Raw genomic sequence first — 16,002 nt, 5'->3', positions numbered from 1 at the left:
AAAGTACACAGATCTTAAGTGTACAGTTCAGCCAGCTCTGGCCAATATATACATTCAATTAATCTGCATCACTGTCAGGGTACAGAACATTTCAATCCTTCAAGAAAGTTCCCTCATGTCCCTTCTCCATCAACCTCTTGCTCTCATAGTAAAGGCAACATGATAGTAGTAGAGGCAACTATTGTCCTGACTTCTATCACCATCAATTAGCTTTGCTTATTCCAGAATTTCATATAAGTGGAATTACACAGCATGTGCTCTCTTGTACCTGGTTCCTTTCACTCGGGATAATGCTTTTGAGATTCATTCATGCTGTCGTGTGTACCAGTCATTCTTCTTTTTATCGCTGAGTAGTATTCCATCGCACAAGTATGCCACAGTTTGTATCCACTCACCTATGCTGATGGATATTTAGATCGTTTCCTGTCCTTCGCTATTACACATACTGCTGCTATAAACACTTGTGTAGTACAAGTCTTTTCTGGACATCTGGTTTCCTTTCTCTTGGATAGATATTTAAGCATTGAACTGCTGGATCATAGGTTAAGTGTACATTTACCCTTTTAAAGAACGGATAGCTTTCGAAAGTGACTGTACTGATTTACACTCCAATTTACAGCAACGGATGAAGGTTCCACTTGCTCCACATTCTCTGCAGCATTTGCTATTGGTAGTCTTTCTAATTTTAGCCATTCTGTGTGTGGTGGTGTCTCTCTCGTTTTCATTTACTTTTTGCTCATAACTAGGGATGTTGAGCATCTTTTCATGTGTTTATTGGCCATTTAGATATCGTTTGTGTGTGTGTGTGCATAACTGCCTCTTAATGCCCACGAAGCTAGCGACTGGACACCGGAACGGTGCGGTCCCAAACTCATCACCTTGGCAACCCTACTTGTCAACAGAAAACAGCCAGTTGGGCAGAGGATGATCTCTCTGGCTTTCCAATTTCATACGAGGGCCTCTAACTAGCAGAGTTGAATCTGCATCCAGAACTCCATATCAAGGGCATCTTTGAAAAACAGTATCAGCTTTTTCATCTCTACCCCATGGGAAGATGGAATGAGGGGGGAGTGGACGCCCAGCACCAGTTCCCCAGTTATGATGAAGTGGGTCAGCACTGCCCTAGTTCTGCCCCGGAGGCTGTCAGGCATGCTCGTGTGTTGGTGATTCCTCAAGTTCAGGCTTTGCTCCAGTGGTGGCATGCGAAATGGTTTTAGGCCCCAAACAATATTAACTCACATTGAATTGCATCACGAGAGTAAATTGCTCTTTGAATATCATTTAATCCATCAAATGATACGAGGGAGGAAGACTCTGTTTAGTAAAGAGATGGCTGGCTTTTGTGCTCAGCTCCTGGAAGGTAATCTCGAAGCCCCTGGAATGTCCTGCCTGAAAAGAGTGTCTTTCTTTACCTGGGGGACTTGGGCCAGCCTAGATAGTTTTTAACAATGGGATTTATGGTAGGGCCTTTGGGTCACAGGTATCAGCCCCAGAGGGGCTGGAAAGTAAGGTGACCACGTGGGTGGTCAGTCATGTCTTTGTGACTGAGCTCCAGTAAAACCTTTGGACACCAGAGCTTGTGGGAGCTGCCCTGGTTGGCAGTACTCCATGTGCACTGTCACACATTGTTGCCAGAAGATAGCACTGTCCACAGCTCCACTAGGAGAGGACAACTGGGGGTCTCATGTCTGGAACACTCCTAGACTCTGCCCTATGTGTCTCTTTTCTTGGCTAATCCTAATCTGCTTCCCTTCACTGTAGGGAACTGTAAAACACTGTATTTCACTGTAATAAACCGTAACTGTGAGAATAATGACTTTCAGTGAGTTCTGTGAGTCCTTTTAGTGAACTAGCAAACCCAAGGGTGGTCTTGGGCACACTCAGTCTTATAGTTGGCATCAGAAGTGAGGGTGCTTCTGGGCCTCCCAAACTCTGCAGTGTCTTTGGGCGGTAAGGAAACAATCACAGCCCTGACACCTGATCTCTCCTCCAACAGAGCAGACTCTGGCCTCCAGCTCAGAGCCCTCAGCCAGCAACTCAGTATCCAGCTCGAATGCCGTCTGTCTTTCTCCTTGCTTGTCTTCATTGGATTTATCTCTATGGCTATCTTCTATCTACATCAAGCAGTACTAGGTCTCCACATACGATTGCGCCTTTTAAAATAAATGTATTTAAGTTAAAAAGGGAGCTGATTTTTTAAAAAGTGAATAATAATAGTACAGGCAGGATGAAAATACAGCAAAAATTGTGAAGAGCACGCGTGATGACTGAAGTTTGGGAAATACTAGAGACATCTTCCACATACTCCTGTGGCCATCCAGCCAGGGGGCAAATGTGGCTGCCAGCACTTCCTGTTCTGAGAAAGAACCTTAGTTCCTTCGCTGTGACAACCATATGTGACAAGCGTATATGTGACAAGCATATCTCCCTCTCCCCAGTGCTTTTCAATATGTTTAAAAAGTGACCTGCAGTATGAAATCTGTTTTACACCATCATCATTAGTTGAGCCACATGAAATTGTTTTTATAGGTCAAAAAATTTGAATAGTGACAATTTCATATTTAATTTATATTCAATTTAATAGATATAACACATTACACATGAATATATACATATATGTGTAATATATGAGATATATATATATATGAATGATATTCCCTCCTGATTGGTTAAGTATCTGTTCTGATTCGTAGGTGGGGAGTGCCAATCAAAAAATATTTTTAGTATCCCCCCATATGTATATTATATATATATCATGTATGATGTATATCACATAGATAGTATACATATATTATACATAATATATGTCACATATACAATATATTGCATAAAATATATGTATTTGTTTCATTGAATTTATCTTTTTGGCTATCTTCTATTTATATGAAGCAGTATTGGTTTTCCATATATCATTGTGCCTTTTTTGGGGGGGGTTTATTTTGGCCACGCCATGCAGCATGCAGGATCTTAGTTCCCTAGGCCAGGGATCTAACCTGTGCCCCCTGCAGTGGAAGTGTGGAGTTTTAACCACTGGGCCACCAGGGAAGGCCCCCTCACTGTGCCTTTTTAAATATATTCATTTAAGTTAAAAAGGGTGTTCTTCTCTTAAAAAATGAATAATAATACAGGTGGGATAAAAATGGGGCAAAAATCTATCTACAATGTCATATTATTTGTGATATATTCTGATATTTTATTTTCTGTTTTATTACTTCTTTTTCTTTTTTTTTTAATGCTACTCACAGCCCACTAAATTGATTTTGTAACCCCGGGAACAGGCTATGACCTGAAGTTTGTGAAACATTGTTATGCAACCGCCTTGAACAGGACCTTGTCTCTTGGCTTGGCATGATGACCCTTGACCCTGAGCAGAGGTCCCCACCCCAGGCCCTGCACTTCAGAGGGCCTGCTCCCATCTCATCTGGTTGAGTCCCTCCCCACGGGCTGCAGAACCTAAGGGCTTTCAGGAGCCTGTGCCCCTTCTCAGCCATGCTCTGGGCCCCCAGGACCCTGGAATTCCCCACCCAGGCTACTCTGAGCCCACTCCAGGGCCTGCGTGGCTTTCTTTGTGGGCACAGCCCTAAGACCAAGAGGCAACCAGGGGTGTGGATGGACCTTGGATGTGCAGGGTGGGGTGTCCACACTCACATGCTGAGGGACCCAGACTGGGAAAAAAGAGGGTCACCGTGGGCCTGGGCCCTCCCTCTGTGTTTGCCCGGTTAGCAGTGTTGCCTCTCAGTGTCAGGGGTGAGCTGGCTTTGGATACCAGGCTCTGCACAAGGACCAGGCCAGGGGTCTCGATCTGCCATGGGTGGAGTCCAACACTGACCCTCCCATCGGCCAGATTCCCCTGTGGCCCGCCCCTGCCCCCATCCTTCCCACCTCACCCAGGCTGGCTTCGTTCACTGCGGCCCCCAGCTTGGCTTTGGAGTCCGTGACTCCCTCACTTTACTCCTGGGGTCCCTGCCCCAGCCACTGCTGCTTTCTTCCACTCCCCGGTCAGGAATGATCAGAGACCATGGCGCAAAGACCACAGTGCTTTACTTCTTGTCGGAACAGAATGGATAAATGGGGAGCCAGTCAGCCTTCAGGGAGGGCAGGGCTGGGAGAGTAGCGGGCTCAGGCCACCAGTTCCGGCTCTGGCTGCATCCACGTCCTACCTCTCAGGCTGGGCTTTGTTGACTAGTCTGTAGGTCCTTCGAGGGGAGGGATGAGGCCAGGCACGGTGAGCCGGCAGGGGCTCAGTCTCGGGGTGCCCATCGGGTCATCAGCCCCCACTTCCAACGGACTCATCTGTCATGACTCCGGCATAACCGGGGCAACTGCCTACACTTGCCACCTGTAGGTGAAGGAAATGGTTCAGTCATGAGTCGGAACAATATCGATTATTGCGGTGATCTGGGTGCCGGAGGACGAGCCTCCCCTCGGGAGGCTCCAAGGCAACTCTGAGCAAGTGACAAGAAGCTGACGGGGGAAGAGCTGGTGCAAAGGTCCGCAGGGGGGACCTCCCCCCACCCCTACGCAGAGGAGCCCTAGCTTGTGTGTCATTCATGTGTTCAGCAAACATTTATTGTGCACCTACTCTGTGCCAGGCAGTGACCTAGGCACTGGGAGCACAGTTGGCAGCAAGAATGGATAAAATCCCTGCCCTAGTAGAGCTTTCTAGTGGGGGAGACCGACAATGAGAAGAAGAACTAAGTCAAGGGCACATACAGTGATGTGTCAGACAGTGATGCATGCTGGGAAGAAAAATAAAACAAGGAAGGATGCAGGGAGACCCAGGAGCTGAGGGCATCCTCATGGCAGTGACTAGAGGGGCCTCAATGAGGAGGTGAGGGGGGGGCCACACGGACATATGGAGGAAGGGTGTTCCAGGCATAAGGCACAGTCAATGCAAAGGCCCTGAGGCAGAAGTAGACAGGTGGGGTTAAGGGAGAGCAGGAAGGCCAGGGGGCTGGGCCAAAGCAAATGAGGGGGATCTTAGAAAACAAAGGGGACTTCAGAAAACAGCCTTCTCCCATCTCCTGGCTGCCACCCTTACCTACACCTCCCTGTCCCTCTAGACTCACCTCCTACCCCTCTCCCGCTCACACTGCCCCAGCCACCCTAGCCTCTTCCCGTGGTTATTGCAACACGCTAAGCTCATTCCTGCGTCTGGCACTTTGCACTTGCTGCTCCCTCTACCTGTTTTTTAAAATCATCTTCCTTATCAGAATCCATTCTGATTTTACCTCTTTAGAGGGAGTACCTCTCCCCATCCGTCTCAACCCATCTTTATTTTCCTCCTGGTAATTCTTTTTTCCTGTACCTCTGCTCCACTCTGTTCATTAATGTGTTGAGCTGTTTATTGTCATCCCCCCACCAGCTGTGAGTTCTCCGAGGGTGGGGACCAGGGCCCCCAGCATCACAGCACAGGCTGGGCACAGAGTAGGTGCTCACAAATGTCACTGGAACAGTTTATGGTCCCAGAGCTAACATATAGGCTCTGCCCTCACACAGACCTGGGTCCAGTCATTCCCTGATTTTTCTGTGCTATGTGACCTTGGACAAACTTCTCAACTCTCTGAGCCTCACTTTTCCCACAGGGGAGAGAACAGGGTCTGGCACTAAGTCAGGATCTATAAGCACAAGCTGAACAACTGAGGCAACAGTGCTTGACTCCCTGATTCAACAGGATCAGACACGCATCAGCGATCTCTTTAATTCTATCAGTGTTCCGTCTCCCACCTTAAAGCAAAAAGCTGAGGCTGTGCCCATTTTCCTGATAAGGAAGTTGGACAAGAGAGGTCACTCATAAAACTTGGCGTGGGTTGTACAGCTTAACTGAGAGCTTGCAAACTGGTTGCCCTCGTGTTTTACTTAATCTGTAACTTTTTTTTTTTTTTTGGCGGTACGTGGTCTTCTCACTGTTGTGGCCTCTCCCGTTGCGGAGCACAGGCTCCAGACGCGCAGGCTCAGCGGCCATGGCTCACGGGCCCAGCCGCTCCACGGCATGTGGGATCTTCCCAGACCGGGGCACAAACCCGTGTCCCCTGCATCGGCAGGCGGACTCTCAACCACTGCGCCACCAGGGAAGCCCCTTAATCTGTAACATTTTTTAAACTTCTTAAAAAATTAGTTTCTCCACTTGTTAATCTCCCTTTGCCCCCCTTCCCTGCTCGACACTGGGCCCTGGGAGGCTGACTTGAGAGGCCGCAGCCCACAGGCCCTGGAGGGAGAGAGGAGGGCAGGAGGAGAGAGAGGCTGAGGTATCCGATCCCCTCGACCCCTGCCCCGCTCCCTCCCGGTGGGCTTACCAGGAGGCACGGCTGGAAACCTCTCTCTGAAGCCACAGTTCCTGCCTGGGGCCCCCTCCTCCGCTTCCATCTCTCATCAGGCCCTGGCGCAGCCATTACCTCTCCTCACTCACGCAGCCCGGGGCCATCAAAGCTTCCCGCTATTGCTAATCCTGGGGAGCTGCACCATCGCATTCCCCTGCCACCGCTGTGTGAACAAGCGCAGGCTAGCCTGCTGGAGAAGACCACCAGGTGAAGAACTCAGGTGCCCATAGAAGCAGAGCTCCCTGCTGACCCGCGGCTGACCTCAGACACGTGAATAAATCCAGCTGCAACCAGAAGAACCATCCAGCTGAGCCCAGCCTAAGTTTCCAAATTGCGGAATTGAGAACTCAGTGAATGGTTATCATCTTAAGCCACTGCACTCTGGGGAGGCTTATATGGATATGCCTCCTTTAAAACAACCTTGCTCAGGGGCCTTCAAGAACCTACCCTCCGTCAGAGTCCAAGCCAAGGCCTCCTCCCTCCCAGTCCTGATGCCCCTCCCCCCCAACCCCCGTTCTCACTGGTGAGGATGACGATGCCGGTGATGAACAGCACGGCTGCCACCAGCAGGCCCCGTTTCCGGAGGGTGCCCTCATCTGCAGAGAGAGAAATGGAAGCGTGTGGCGAGAGGGGCCTGCACCCTCCTCTCCCCACAGCCTCCCATGGGTAACTTACCATAGGAGAAGGGGTCGTCCTCGCTTGAACCTGGAGGGGACAGAAGAGAGCAAAGGTTTGTGGAGTGAATCGGTGAGTGAGAGTCAGAGTCAGAGCAGAGACACCTGGGTTTCAGCCTTGGTGCACTTAGAGCAAAACTGAAGTCCTTACTCAGCACACAGTCTGGTTCCCTTCACCTCTAACCTTTTCTCCTCACTTGCCCCCCTCACTTACTGGGCTCCACCCCCACCCCCCCACCCCCACTGGTGACCATGCAGACCCTTTCTCACCCCAGGGCCTTTGCACTGGCTGCCCCTGCTGCCTGAAGCTCCCTTCCCCAGATGTCCACATGGCTCCCCCTCAGCTCCTTCTCAGTGAGGTCTCCCTGGCCCTTTACAGAAAATACTCTCCAGTCGTTCTCTCACCCTAACCCTGCTTCATTTTTCTATTTTATTCCTTTTTTTCTTCGTTTTTCTTGATAGCAGCTTAAAACCACCTCATATATAGTTATTATGATTCTTATGTATTGTCTCTCTCTCCCCATGAAAACGTTTCCTTCATTAGGGAAGAGATTTTTGTCTGTCTCATTCACTGCTGTACCCCGGCACCTAGAGCAGTGCCCAGCACACCATAAATGCTCAATGAATATTGCTTGAATGAACGAATGAACTCTCTATATGACCCGTGGGTGTATCATTTCCATCTGTTCACTGGGGTTGGCTGGACAGGAAGTGGAAGATAAGACCGGGAGGGGAAGAATCAAGGTGCCCCTGCAAACCGAGCTCCCTGCTGACCCCAACCTGATCTCCAATGCGCAGGTAAGTCCAGCTGAGACCAGAGGAGCACCCAGCCAAGCCCAGACTAAACTTCTAAGCTGCAAACCTGAGAGCTACATACATGGTTGTCTTTTTTTTTTGGCTGCGTCCGGTCTTAGTTGCGGCATGTGGGATCTTCACTGTGGTATGCAGGCTCTTTTAGCTGCGACACGTGGGCTCTTTTAGTTGTGGCATGCGGGAACTAGTTCCCTGACCAGGGATTCAACTTGGCCCCCTGCGTCGGGAGCGCCAAGTCTTAACCCCTGGCCCACCAGGCAAGTCCCTAAATGATTGTCATTATAAGCCATTGGGTTTGGGGGTCGTCGGCATGCAGCACTCACTTATGCATTCATTCATCTATTCAGACATTTCTTGTGTGTCTACCCTGTGCCCACCCACAAGAACACCAGCCCTGAAGTCAGGTATTCGCCCGACCCCTGTTTACTGAACACTATTCTGTGCTGGGCAGTACTGAGGCGCTAAAAACACACAGTGAGTAGGAAATAGCCTGTGTCCAGTCTGGGAAGGGAGCTACTGACCAGTCTGCCTGAGGGCGGGGTCCGTCCTGACGTTTTTGCGTGGGAGTTGAGTCTTGGGGGGCGTGGGGCCTTGAGTGGGATCAGCACAGAGAGTGGCCAGAAGATGGTGGAGGGCAGGAGTGAGCCGTGGAGGGAAACAAAAGACAACTGAACGTCTGCGTCTGGGAGAAGCCCCTCTCCCACGCCTACCTTCAGGGCGCAGGCCAGGTATCCCCGCCTCCCACCCACAGAGGCAGCCAGGAGTGGCAGGTATGGAAATACTGCAATAAGCCTGCAGCCCCCGATTAGGACCAACAGCTCCGACCCCCGAGGAACCCCTGGCTCCTCTCCTAGGACCTCCCGGACCACCCCGTGATCAGGAATAAAGGGTCACATCTGTCAGAGCCAGACAGGGGCCTCCAGAACCCTGACCCAGTTACAGAGCCTGGAGATGCTTGTTAGAAAACATGTTGAATTTTGCCTCCGCTCCCAGACCAGAAACACCAGCGGGTTCCTCTCTTTAAAAAAAAAAAAACAAATCAATACCCAAGGGAAGACCTGCCCCTCTGGCACTGAGAAATGTCCTCAGTGAGGTGGCCATCCCTGCCTGATGCCCCGGTGTGAAGTCAGCATGCAGAGAAGCTGCCTCATGACCTGGCTCCCCAGGCCAGCCTCAGCACCTCGTTTCCTAAATGGGAACCAATTACGAGATGTTCAGGAAACGTTCTTCCAAGAAAAGGGATGAGCCAGATCCAGGGTAAAGATGGAGGGACCACAGGACATGTAAGAAAGGCACAGCCTCAGTGGTACGTGGTGCTCATGCCCCGCCCCCCGGCCCTCGCCCCGGCCACTCCGGTGTGTGGGAACCTGGGCTCAAATTCTGGTTCTGCCACTTTGCACTGTGTGGCCTAGGGCCAGCCAAGTAACCTCTCTGGGCCTCAGTTCCCTTCCCTGTAAAAAGGGGTACTGACAGCTCCTCCCACATAGGGTAGCTGTCAGCAGTGAACGAGTGACCACGTGAAAGCCAAGAGCTTTCCGCATGGAGCAAACCCTTAGCACGTTGTTGCTATTGTCTACCTGGCTCTCACTCCTCCCTTCTTCTGGCAACAGTCCCCTTTCTTTGGGGGGGAAATGTTCCTGCTTCCCCAGACCATCTGGGTCTCCTGTTGTAACCCAGCCACAAGGGGGAGCATGTGACCCAGTCTCACCTTTCCCTACCTTTCAAATTCCAAGTAGGGCTTTTGAGTGGACGCTAGGTGACGGAAGTTCTGAGCTGGCCATCTCCTTGCCAGGTGGAAAACAAGCTCCAGTGCAAGAGAGACAAAGGCGAAGAAGGGAGAGAGGCTCTGGGGGCGCTGGGCTCAGCAGTGCCTTTTACCACTTGGCTCCTTGACCCCCCTCGACCCAGTTGAATTTCCATCACGTACAACCAGGAACAAGGAATACCACATAGGGTAACCCAGGTCAGCAAGGACTCAGAGTGAGTGAATCCGGAGATGTGAAGATGTTTTCTCATTTGGAAAATGTGGAAACAGCTGCTACACCCCCAAACCCCACTGTTGTACAAAATAAAATAAGCTCCCTTCCCCAAGACACCGTATTTCCATCTGTTGTAAAATTGTTTTAATAGACAGATTCTTTCAGAAGGAGATGCTTTACTGCCATCACTGGGAAGCTGCAACAATGATAAAAAAATCTACAAGCAGAATGGTGTGACCTTCTAGGTAGTGCTCTTGTGCAGTGCCCAGTCTGAGCAACCATGCATTGCAACTCAGCCTGGGAGTGGCCTAATCTATAGTACTTTCCAGTGGGGGCTGCCTCTCAAATATGGATCATCACACAGGCATTAGAGACCCCCTATCACCTTTATTTTTGCTCATCCCCCTTTCCCACGCCTCTGGTAACATTAACTCCCTTGTCCTGAGGGGAGCCACCTCTTCCCTGACTCTTGGTCTATGCAGATCACACATGGGGCACAGACTCAGGGCCTGACCAGTCAGAGCTGTTCATTTCCCAGGCTCCCATTGGTCAGACATAGGCACATAACCCCAGCTGGGCCAATGAGAGTCAACTCTAGGCCTTTCAGCTAGAGATGCGCTCTAGCTGCTGAGTTTGTAGCCTAAACTTAGAGCTACGGGACCACCTTTGTCACTAAGAGGGGAAAAGCCGCTTGAGAATGAAGAAAACAGAGCTGAGAGAGGAAGCAAGTCAGTCATGATGACAGTGCTTGAGCCCAGCTGTGCCTGAAATTGGTGCCTCTGTACTTTACAGAGCGTATATCGCTAATACATCTTTTTTTTTTTTTTTCCAGTTGGGTTTTCCGAGTTTTGCAACTGAACAGCTCCTGCTCTAACATTAAGAAGATCTACACCAAGGAAACACCTACAGGTACATTTCCCGCACCAGCCCTTCGAAGGGATCTGAATAAAGAGGGTTCCAGAGTCTACCAAGTTTGGAAAACGCTGCAAACTAGATGCTCCCTCTTGGGATGTCTGCTACAAACAAGCTTTATTACGACTCCGAGAAGTCCTGCCAGATAGAAACGTGTTTAACTTTAACTCAGAGTTTCCCGAATACCTTTGACCGCAAACCGAGAAAATTTTTTTTGAAAAATGTATTAATTCCCCAAACAGGTGCTCTGAGAAACGTACTCAGGGAAATGCCGACCTAGATGGAGAATTAGACACAACTCATATGTTGCTGTTCTAGTCCCAGGCTCTACCTTGCGTCCTGCTCTTGTCTGTCCCCGGACCTGGTGTTAGAAGCACATCCATTTCCGTCGGTTCCTGGGTGTGGATCTCCATCGGGTTCGGGGTTGTTTCTACTCAGGTCGGAAGAGAAAGGAGGGGAGGGTAAGAAAGAAGCGAATCAGGGACCTGCAGAAAGCAGCAAGGGGCCCTCTCCCCTCCTCAAGTTGGCAAAAATCAAAGACATCCATGTACAAGTGCTGCTGTGGGGATGAGAGAGGGGGACTCTCTCACGCGCCGCTGGTGGCAGGGCAAAGCAGTGTGCCTTTGCCCCACCGTGTCGTGGGTAAACTTTAGAGCCAGGTTCCTGGACCCTCATCCTAGCCGTGTCACTGACTTTCGGTGACACCTTGGGTGAGTTACTCTGAGCCTCCTGTAAAGCGAAGCTAATGCTCATTTCTACCTCAGAGGGTTTGTGTGAGGATTGAATGAGTGAATGAGGGTGAAATATTTAGAACCATGACCGGCACTTAATTTGTGCTATAAGCGCTCAAGGAGGAGGGGACAGGCTTGCTCATTGCGGCACTGCAAGCAACAAGAAGCACTGGAAGCAACCAATATGTTCATCAAGACGGGCATGGCTTCATCAGCTGTGCACCGGCACCCTGCAGAATGCCACGCAGTGAAAAAGACCCACATGGATGCTTCTATAGGACTGTGGGAAGAGCTTCCAAACACATTATTGCATGGGGGAAAACAGCAAGTTGCTGAACAACAGTCATACGGTACCCTTAAGCTCCCACAACGACACCTCCCAATTAGTATGTTTTCCCCAGTTAATACACATGTGATGCAGTATCACTGGGGAACTACTCCCAACGTAACACTAATGGTGGGGACCTCTCAGAGAGGGAGAAGAGAATGAGAATGGGGAGTGGATGAAGGGATTTCATCTTACCTGCAATATTCTTTTTATTTCCAAGGAGAACGTGTTTATGTACCACTAAACAGTAATGGACAAAACTGGTGAACACTTTTTGAATGATGTTATATTCCAAGAAAGGGTGAAAGAAATGATGTGAAAATTCAAAAAAGGAAAAAGATAAAGAGATAAAAGGAAGAAAATGAAGGGGTTGGCATACAGGGAGTTTCTGGGGTGTCTGCAAAGCTCTATTCCTTGACCTGGCTCATGGTTACATGGGTTCAACTTAGAGTAATTTAAGTTGTACACTTATGGGTTTTATATTTTTCTATAGGCATGTTATTTTTCATGATTTCAAACAATTTTTACAAGAAGTGAATGGAGTTAGCTGGCTGCCCCACGACAAAGTAAACCTGGGGATTCAGCACTGGGGGACTGAAATGGGTAATCAAGGACCCAGAGTGTCAGAGGAAGAGGGACAACAATGTCTGTCCCAGGCCCACCTCCCCACCCTCTGCCCTGCCCAACTCATTACCAGCCTGCAGGGTTGAAGTCTGAGGAGTGGGCTGGAGTTCTGGTTGGACGGTGTCTGGAGTCCGGAAACAGGAAGAGAAAAGAGAGAAGATGCAGAGAAGGTGCATGGATGGAGGTACAGGGGGATTTCCATAGCAACTCAAATTTGATGTCATGGAAACGAATTAATCCAGCCATTTGCTAACTGCCCAAATGGGATGCCAGTGTCTCCCTGGCCTCAGGCCCTCCCCTCCCACAGATGTCTTTTCCCCTACTCAGCACGCACCCGCGTCTGGTAAGAGCCCCCTGAACTTCCTTTGGGGAGCCATCCTTCCCTGACTGTCAGTCCACTTGGTTCAATGGGCCTGGCACCAGCCCTGTTGGAAGTTAAACACGAGACCCGGGTCTGGCCAATGAGTTTTCTATGCCTGTGGCCACAGTGATCCGCTCACAGGTGGGTGTGTGACCTGAGCCTGGTCAATGACACCCAGCTCTGGGGCATCTGCTGGATCGGGGAAGGGGAAATTCTCTTTCCTCTGGATTCTTAGCAGGTAGGATAGAAGCTCCAGGTCTCTATGGGCCATCTTTGCTCCATAAAAGGAGAATCTGCCTGAAAACGAAGCCATCACAGAGAAAACAGAACCAGGAGATGGAGCCACGTTCCTGAGAGCATAATCTGAGCCTAGACGGAGACACGCCTGAAGGTTTACCCCTGGACTTTTCAGTTACACAAATCCAAACAATCCCGTTTGGTCCAAGTTTGAGATTTTTGTTGCCATTGTTATTTGCAATGACAGGATCTTGACAGACCTGTCCCTCTTTCCTCACCTGGGGCTGGAGTCAGGGCATGAACGTTCTCAGTGACTGGGTCTGCTAGAGTAATGGATGTGGCCTCCTCCAATGTCTGTCCTGGGAAATCAAGGATGAGGAGTCAGGGAGGAGCCTCTGGTCCCCCTTCTCTCACCGAAACCCCTACCCTGCCCTCCCTCCTGAAACTTTGGGGGATAACCAGGAAGTCCTGTCTGCTGGCGGAGCAGCAGACAGATGTGTGATCAGCTTTGGTGGAAGTGTTTTAAGAAATGCTAATACCCCAGCACCCGACGTGCAGCTGCCTCTCCCTACCCATCCTTGTGGAGTGAGAGAGGCAGTTTAGCCTAGGAGCCCAGGTGCTAGACTCAGCCAGGGCCCTGATCTCAAAATCTGTTCCCAATAACTTCTTTGCTGTGTGTCCTGGAGCAAGTGAAGCCCCTCTCTGAGCCTCGGCTGCCTCATCTGCAAAGTGGGGATAATACTTGAATCTACTACTCAGGACTGTAGAGAGGGTGAAATGAGATGGAGGTCTCCCGCACTGCTTAACATGCAGTCAGTGCTGGATAGAGTCACTGTCCCCCACCCTGGCCCAGCCTCCATGCTCTCCCTCCTGGACCACCACACAACCTCCTCCCTGGTCTCCCTGGTCTCCCTGCTCCCATCCCGCCCCTACAGTCTGCTCCCCACACACAGCCAGAGGGAGCCTGTGAACCCCTGAGCCAGATCAGGGCCCTCCTCTGGCTGCATCTCACTCCTAGTAAGAGCCAAAGTCCTCACCTAACCCATAAGTCCCCCCTCCACCCGGTGCCCTGTCACCTCTCTGACCTCTCCTCTTACCACCCTGCCCCTTCCCACCCTAACCCTAACCGAAACCCGAACCTGAACCCTGGCCTGCCTGCTGTCACTCACGTTCTCCAGACAGCGCTCGTTCCTTACATACCTGCTTGGCTTGTTCCCTCCTCTCCTTCAAGTGTCTGCCCAAATGTCACCTTCTGGTGAGGTCTTACCTGATCACCCTATTTAAACAATCCTCATTTCTCTCCTCTGTTTTTCTCTATAGCACTTTTCTCCTTCTAGCATACTATATAATTTACTGATGTGTCAGTTACTGTGTGTCTTTCCAACTAGAATGTGAGCTCCTGTTTTATGCAATTGCTCTTTCCCCAGTGCCTAGAATAGGATCTGCTCAGTGAACGCTTGTTGAATGACTGAATGAACACAGGAAACCCATTTTATCAAAGAGAAATGGGGCAGCTTCAGTGCAGAGTTTGCTCTGGGTTCCAGGCTTGTAGCCCAGCCCCTCCACTCGCTAGCCTCTGGCACAGGGCACTTTCCTTCACTGAGCCTCAGTTTCCTCGTCTGTAAAATGGTCATGACAACAGCATCATAGAGTAAAGCTGGAGCTGAAACAAGCACCTGTCGTGTAGAAAGCACCTGCAAAGGCCCACCACAGGGACTGCCTTCAGAAAACACTTCTCAGGTAAGGGTGAGACATCTCCAACTCCTGGACTGGCCCCAGCTCACCCTTTTCCCTAATCATATATCACCCGGGGAACCCAGGGAGCTTCTCTGCTGTGAGTCCGGTGTTCCTGGCTGCCAAGTAGGAAACCGACACCCATCTCCCCGCCAAATCAAACTCCGTTGAGTCCTTCTTGGAGGTGAAATGGAGGATGCTCAGCAGGACAGGCCCTGGCCAGACTCGTTGGAAGCAGCCACCCAGGTCTGAGGTGTCTAAACAGGGTGTAACCTTGGCCCCCTTATTGGGGCCCCCACTTCCTGGTGCCAGCTCAGGAGGGGACTGAGGACACAGGACAGAGCGTCCAAATTCACCAGCCGTCCACCCAGCAACACATGCACCCGAAGTGGGGCTGAGGGCTCTGCAGCAGGGTGGAGTCAGGGCTGGGCCTTACCTCTGGTGGGGAGAATCAGGCCAACGAAGACCAGGAGACACACGCGACCAAAGGGCGACATCTAGAGCAAGCCAGAGCGGGGGTCAGCCATGATGTCAGTGAGGCAGGCCCAGGGCAACCCGCGGGGACCCTGCAGCCCCCTTCCTTACCCTGAGCAGGCACCTCTGGCTTCAGAGACCCCTGCCAGGGTCTTTGGCTGCAGGAAGGAGGGCCAGGGGGAGGGTCTCAGAAGTGGGGATCGCCAGCAGTCGCTCCCTCTTTCCCTCTGCAGGTCCCCAAAGAAAACAAGAAGCATCAGACTAAAGCAGGCTTCGAGTGGCAGCCACTGCACGGGGCTGAGGCGGAGAAGCACTCAAGGGCTAGACAGGACTGACCGTGCAGGGCGAGGGGAGGGATCTGGGGCACCGGAGGAGATCTGAGGACCTCGGTCCCTCCCTCCGGGGCAGTCCTCAGAGCAGAGGAGTCAGCTAGGAGGGGGAAAGAGGAAGAGTGAGTAATGTGCTCCTGATCTCAGAGGAAAAAGTGAGTTGGTGTTAGGGGCCTCCCTGCAGGGACAATAGAGCAGGATGCTGGGCAGATCTGGGAGGGTGAGAGGGATGGAGGCGAGCTGGGGAGACTGAGGCAGGAGGAGAGAAGCAATGCCGCACACGGAGGTACTGGGGAGCGGAGGGACAGGGAGCATGCATGGGGGGGGGCGCGGAGAGGCGCCAAGAAGATCGCTCTCTACCCACCTGAGCCCGGCCCCTGGGCAGAGGGGAGCGGACGGAGGAAGATCGGAGGAGAGACTCACGTCAGAGCTGGTGGTCCCGAGCCGCCGGCAGCCTCGTGCGGAGAGGGCAGCTGCAGTGGCTGA

General features: G+C 51.1%; 1 protein-coding gene and 1 long non-coding RNA gene across 8 annotated transcripts in view; one reads left to right on the top strand and one right to left on the bottom strand.

Annotated features, from left to right (window-relative positions):
- The window catches only part of LOC309977173, a 336,876-nt gene that overhangs the window by 38,633 nt on the left and 282,241 nt on the right, over window positions 1–16,002 (top strand). The gene's annotated exons all lie outside the window — the stretch shown is intronic.
- Window positions 4,024–15,994, bottom strand: FXYD5 (FXYD domain containing ion transport regulator 5; the record flags this gene model as incomplete). 7 transcript variants are annotated; one of them, XM_082862236.1, is made up of 10 exons in its annotated part: window positions 15,881–15,994; window positions 15,299–15,414; window positions 15,150–15,210; window positions 13,258–13,338; window positions 12,452–12,505; window positions 11,030–11,128; window positions 8,329–8,397; window positions 6,996–7,025; window positions 6,842–6,916; window positions 4,024–4,339 (listed from the first exon to the last, which is right to left on the bottom strand). In XM_082862236.1, the coding sequence occupies exons 3-10, from the start codon at window positions 15,208–15,210 to the stop codon at window positions 4,290–4,292; spliced, it is 519 nt and encodes a 172-aa protein (XP_082718362.1). In that variant the 5' UTR covers window positions 15,299–15,414; window positions 15,881–15,994. The 7 variants fall into 7 exon arrangements, with proteins under 7 accessions (XP_082718362.1, XP_082718365.1, XP_082718359.1 ...); XM_082862239.1 differs by lacking the exon at window positions 8,329–8,397; XM_082862233.1 differs by lacking the exon at window positions 4,024–4,339 and having other exon boundaries at window positions 6,774–6,916.

The sequence above is a fragment of the Leucopleurus acutus genome (genome assembly GCF_964270905.1).
Source record: "Leucopleurus acutus genome assembly, chromosome: 20".
Taxonomy (NCBI): domain Eukaryota; kingdom Metazoa; phylum Chordata; class Mammalia; order Artiodactyla; family Delphinidae; genus Leucopleurus; species Leucopleurus acutus.
Note: the sequence above shows the minus strand (reverse complement) of the source record. Positions and strands in the feature narration are given on the sequence as shown.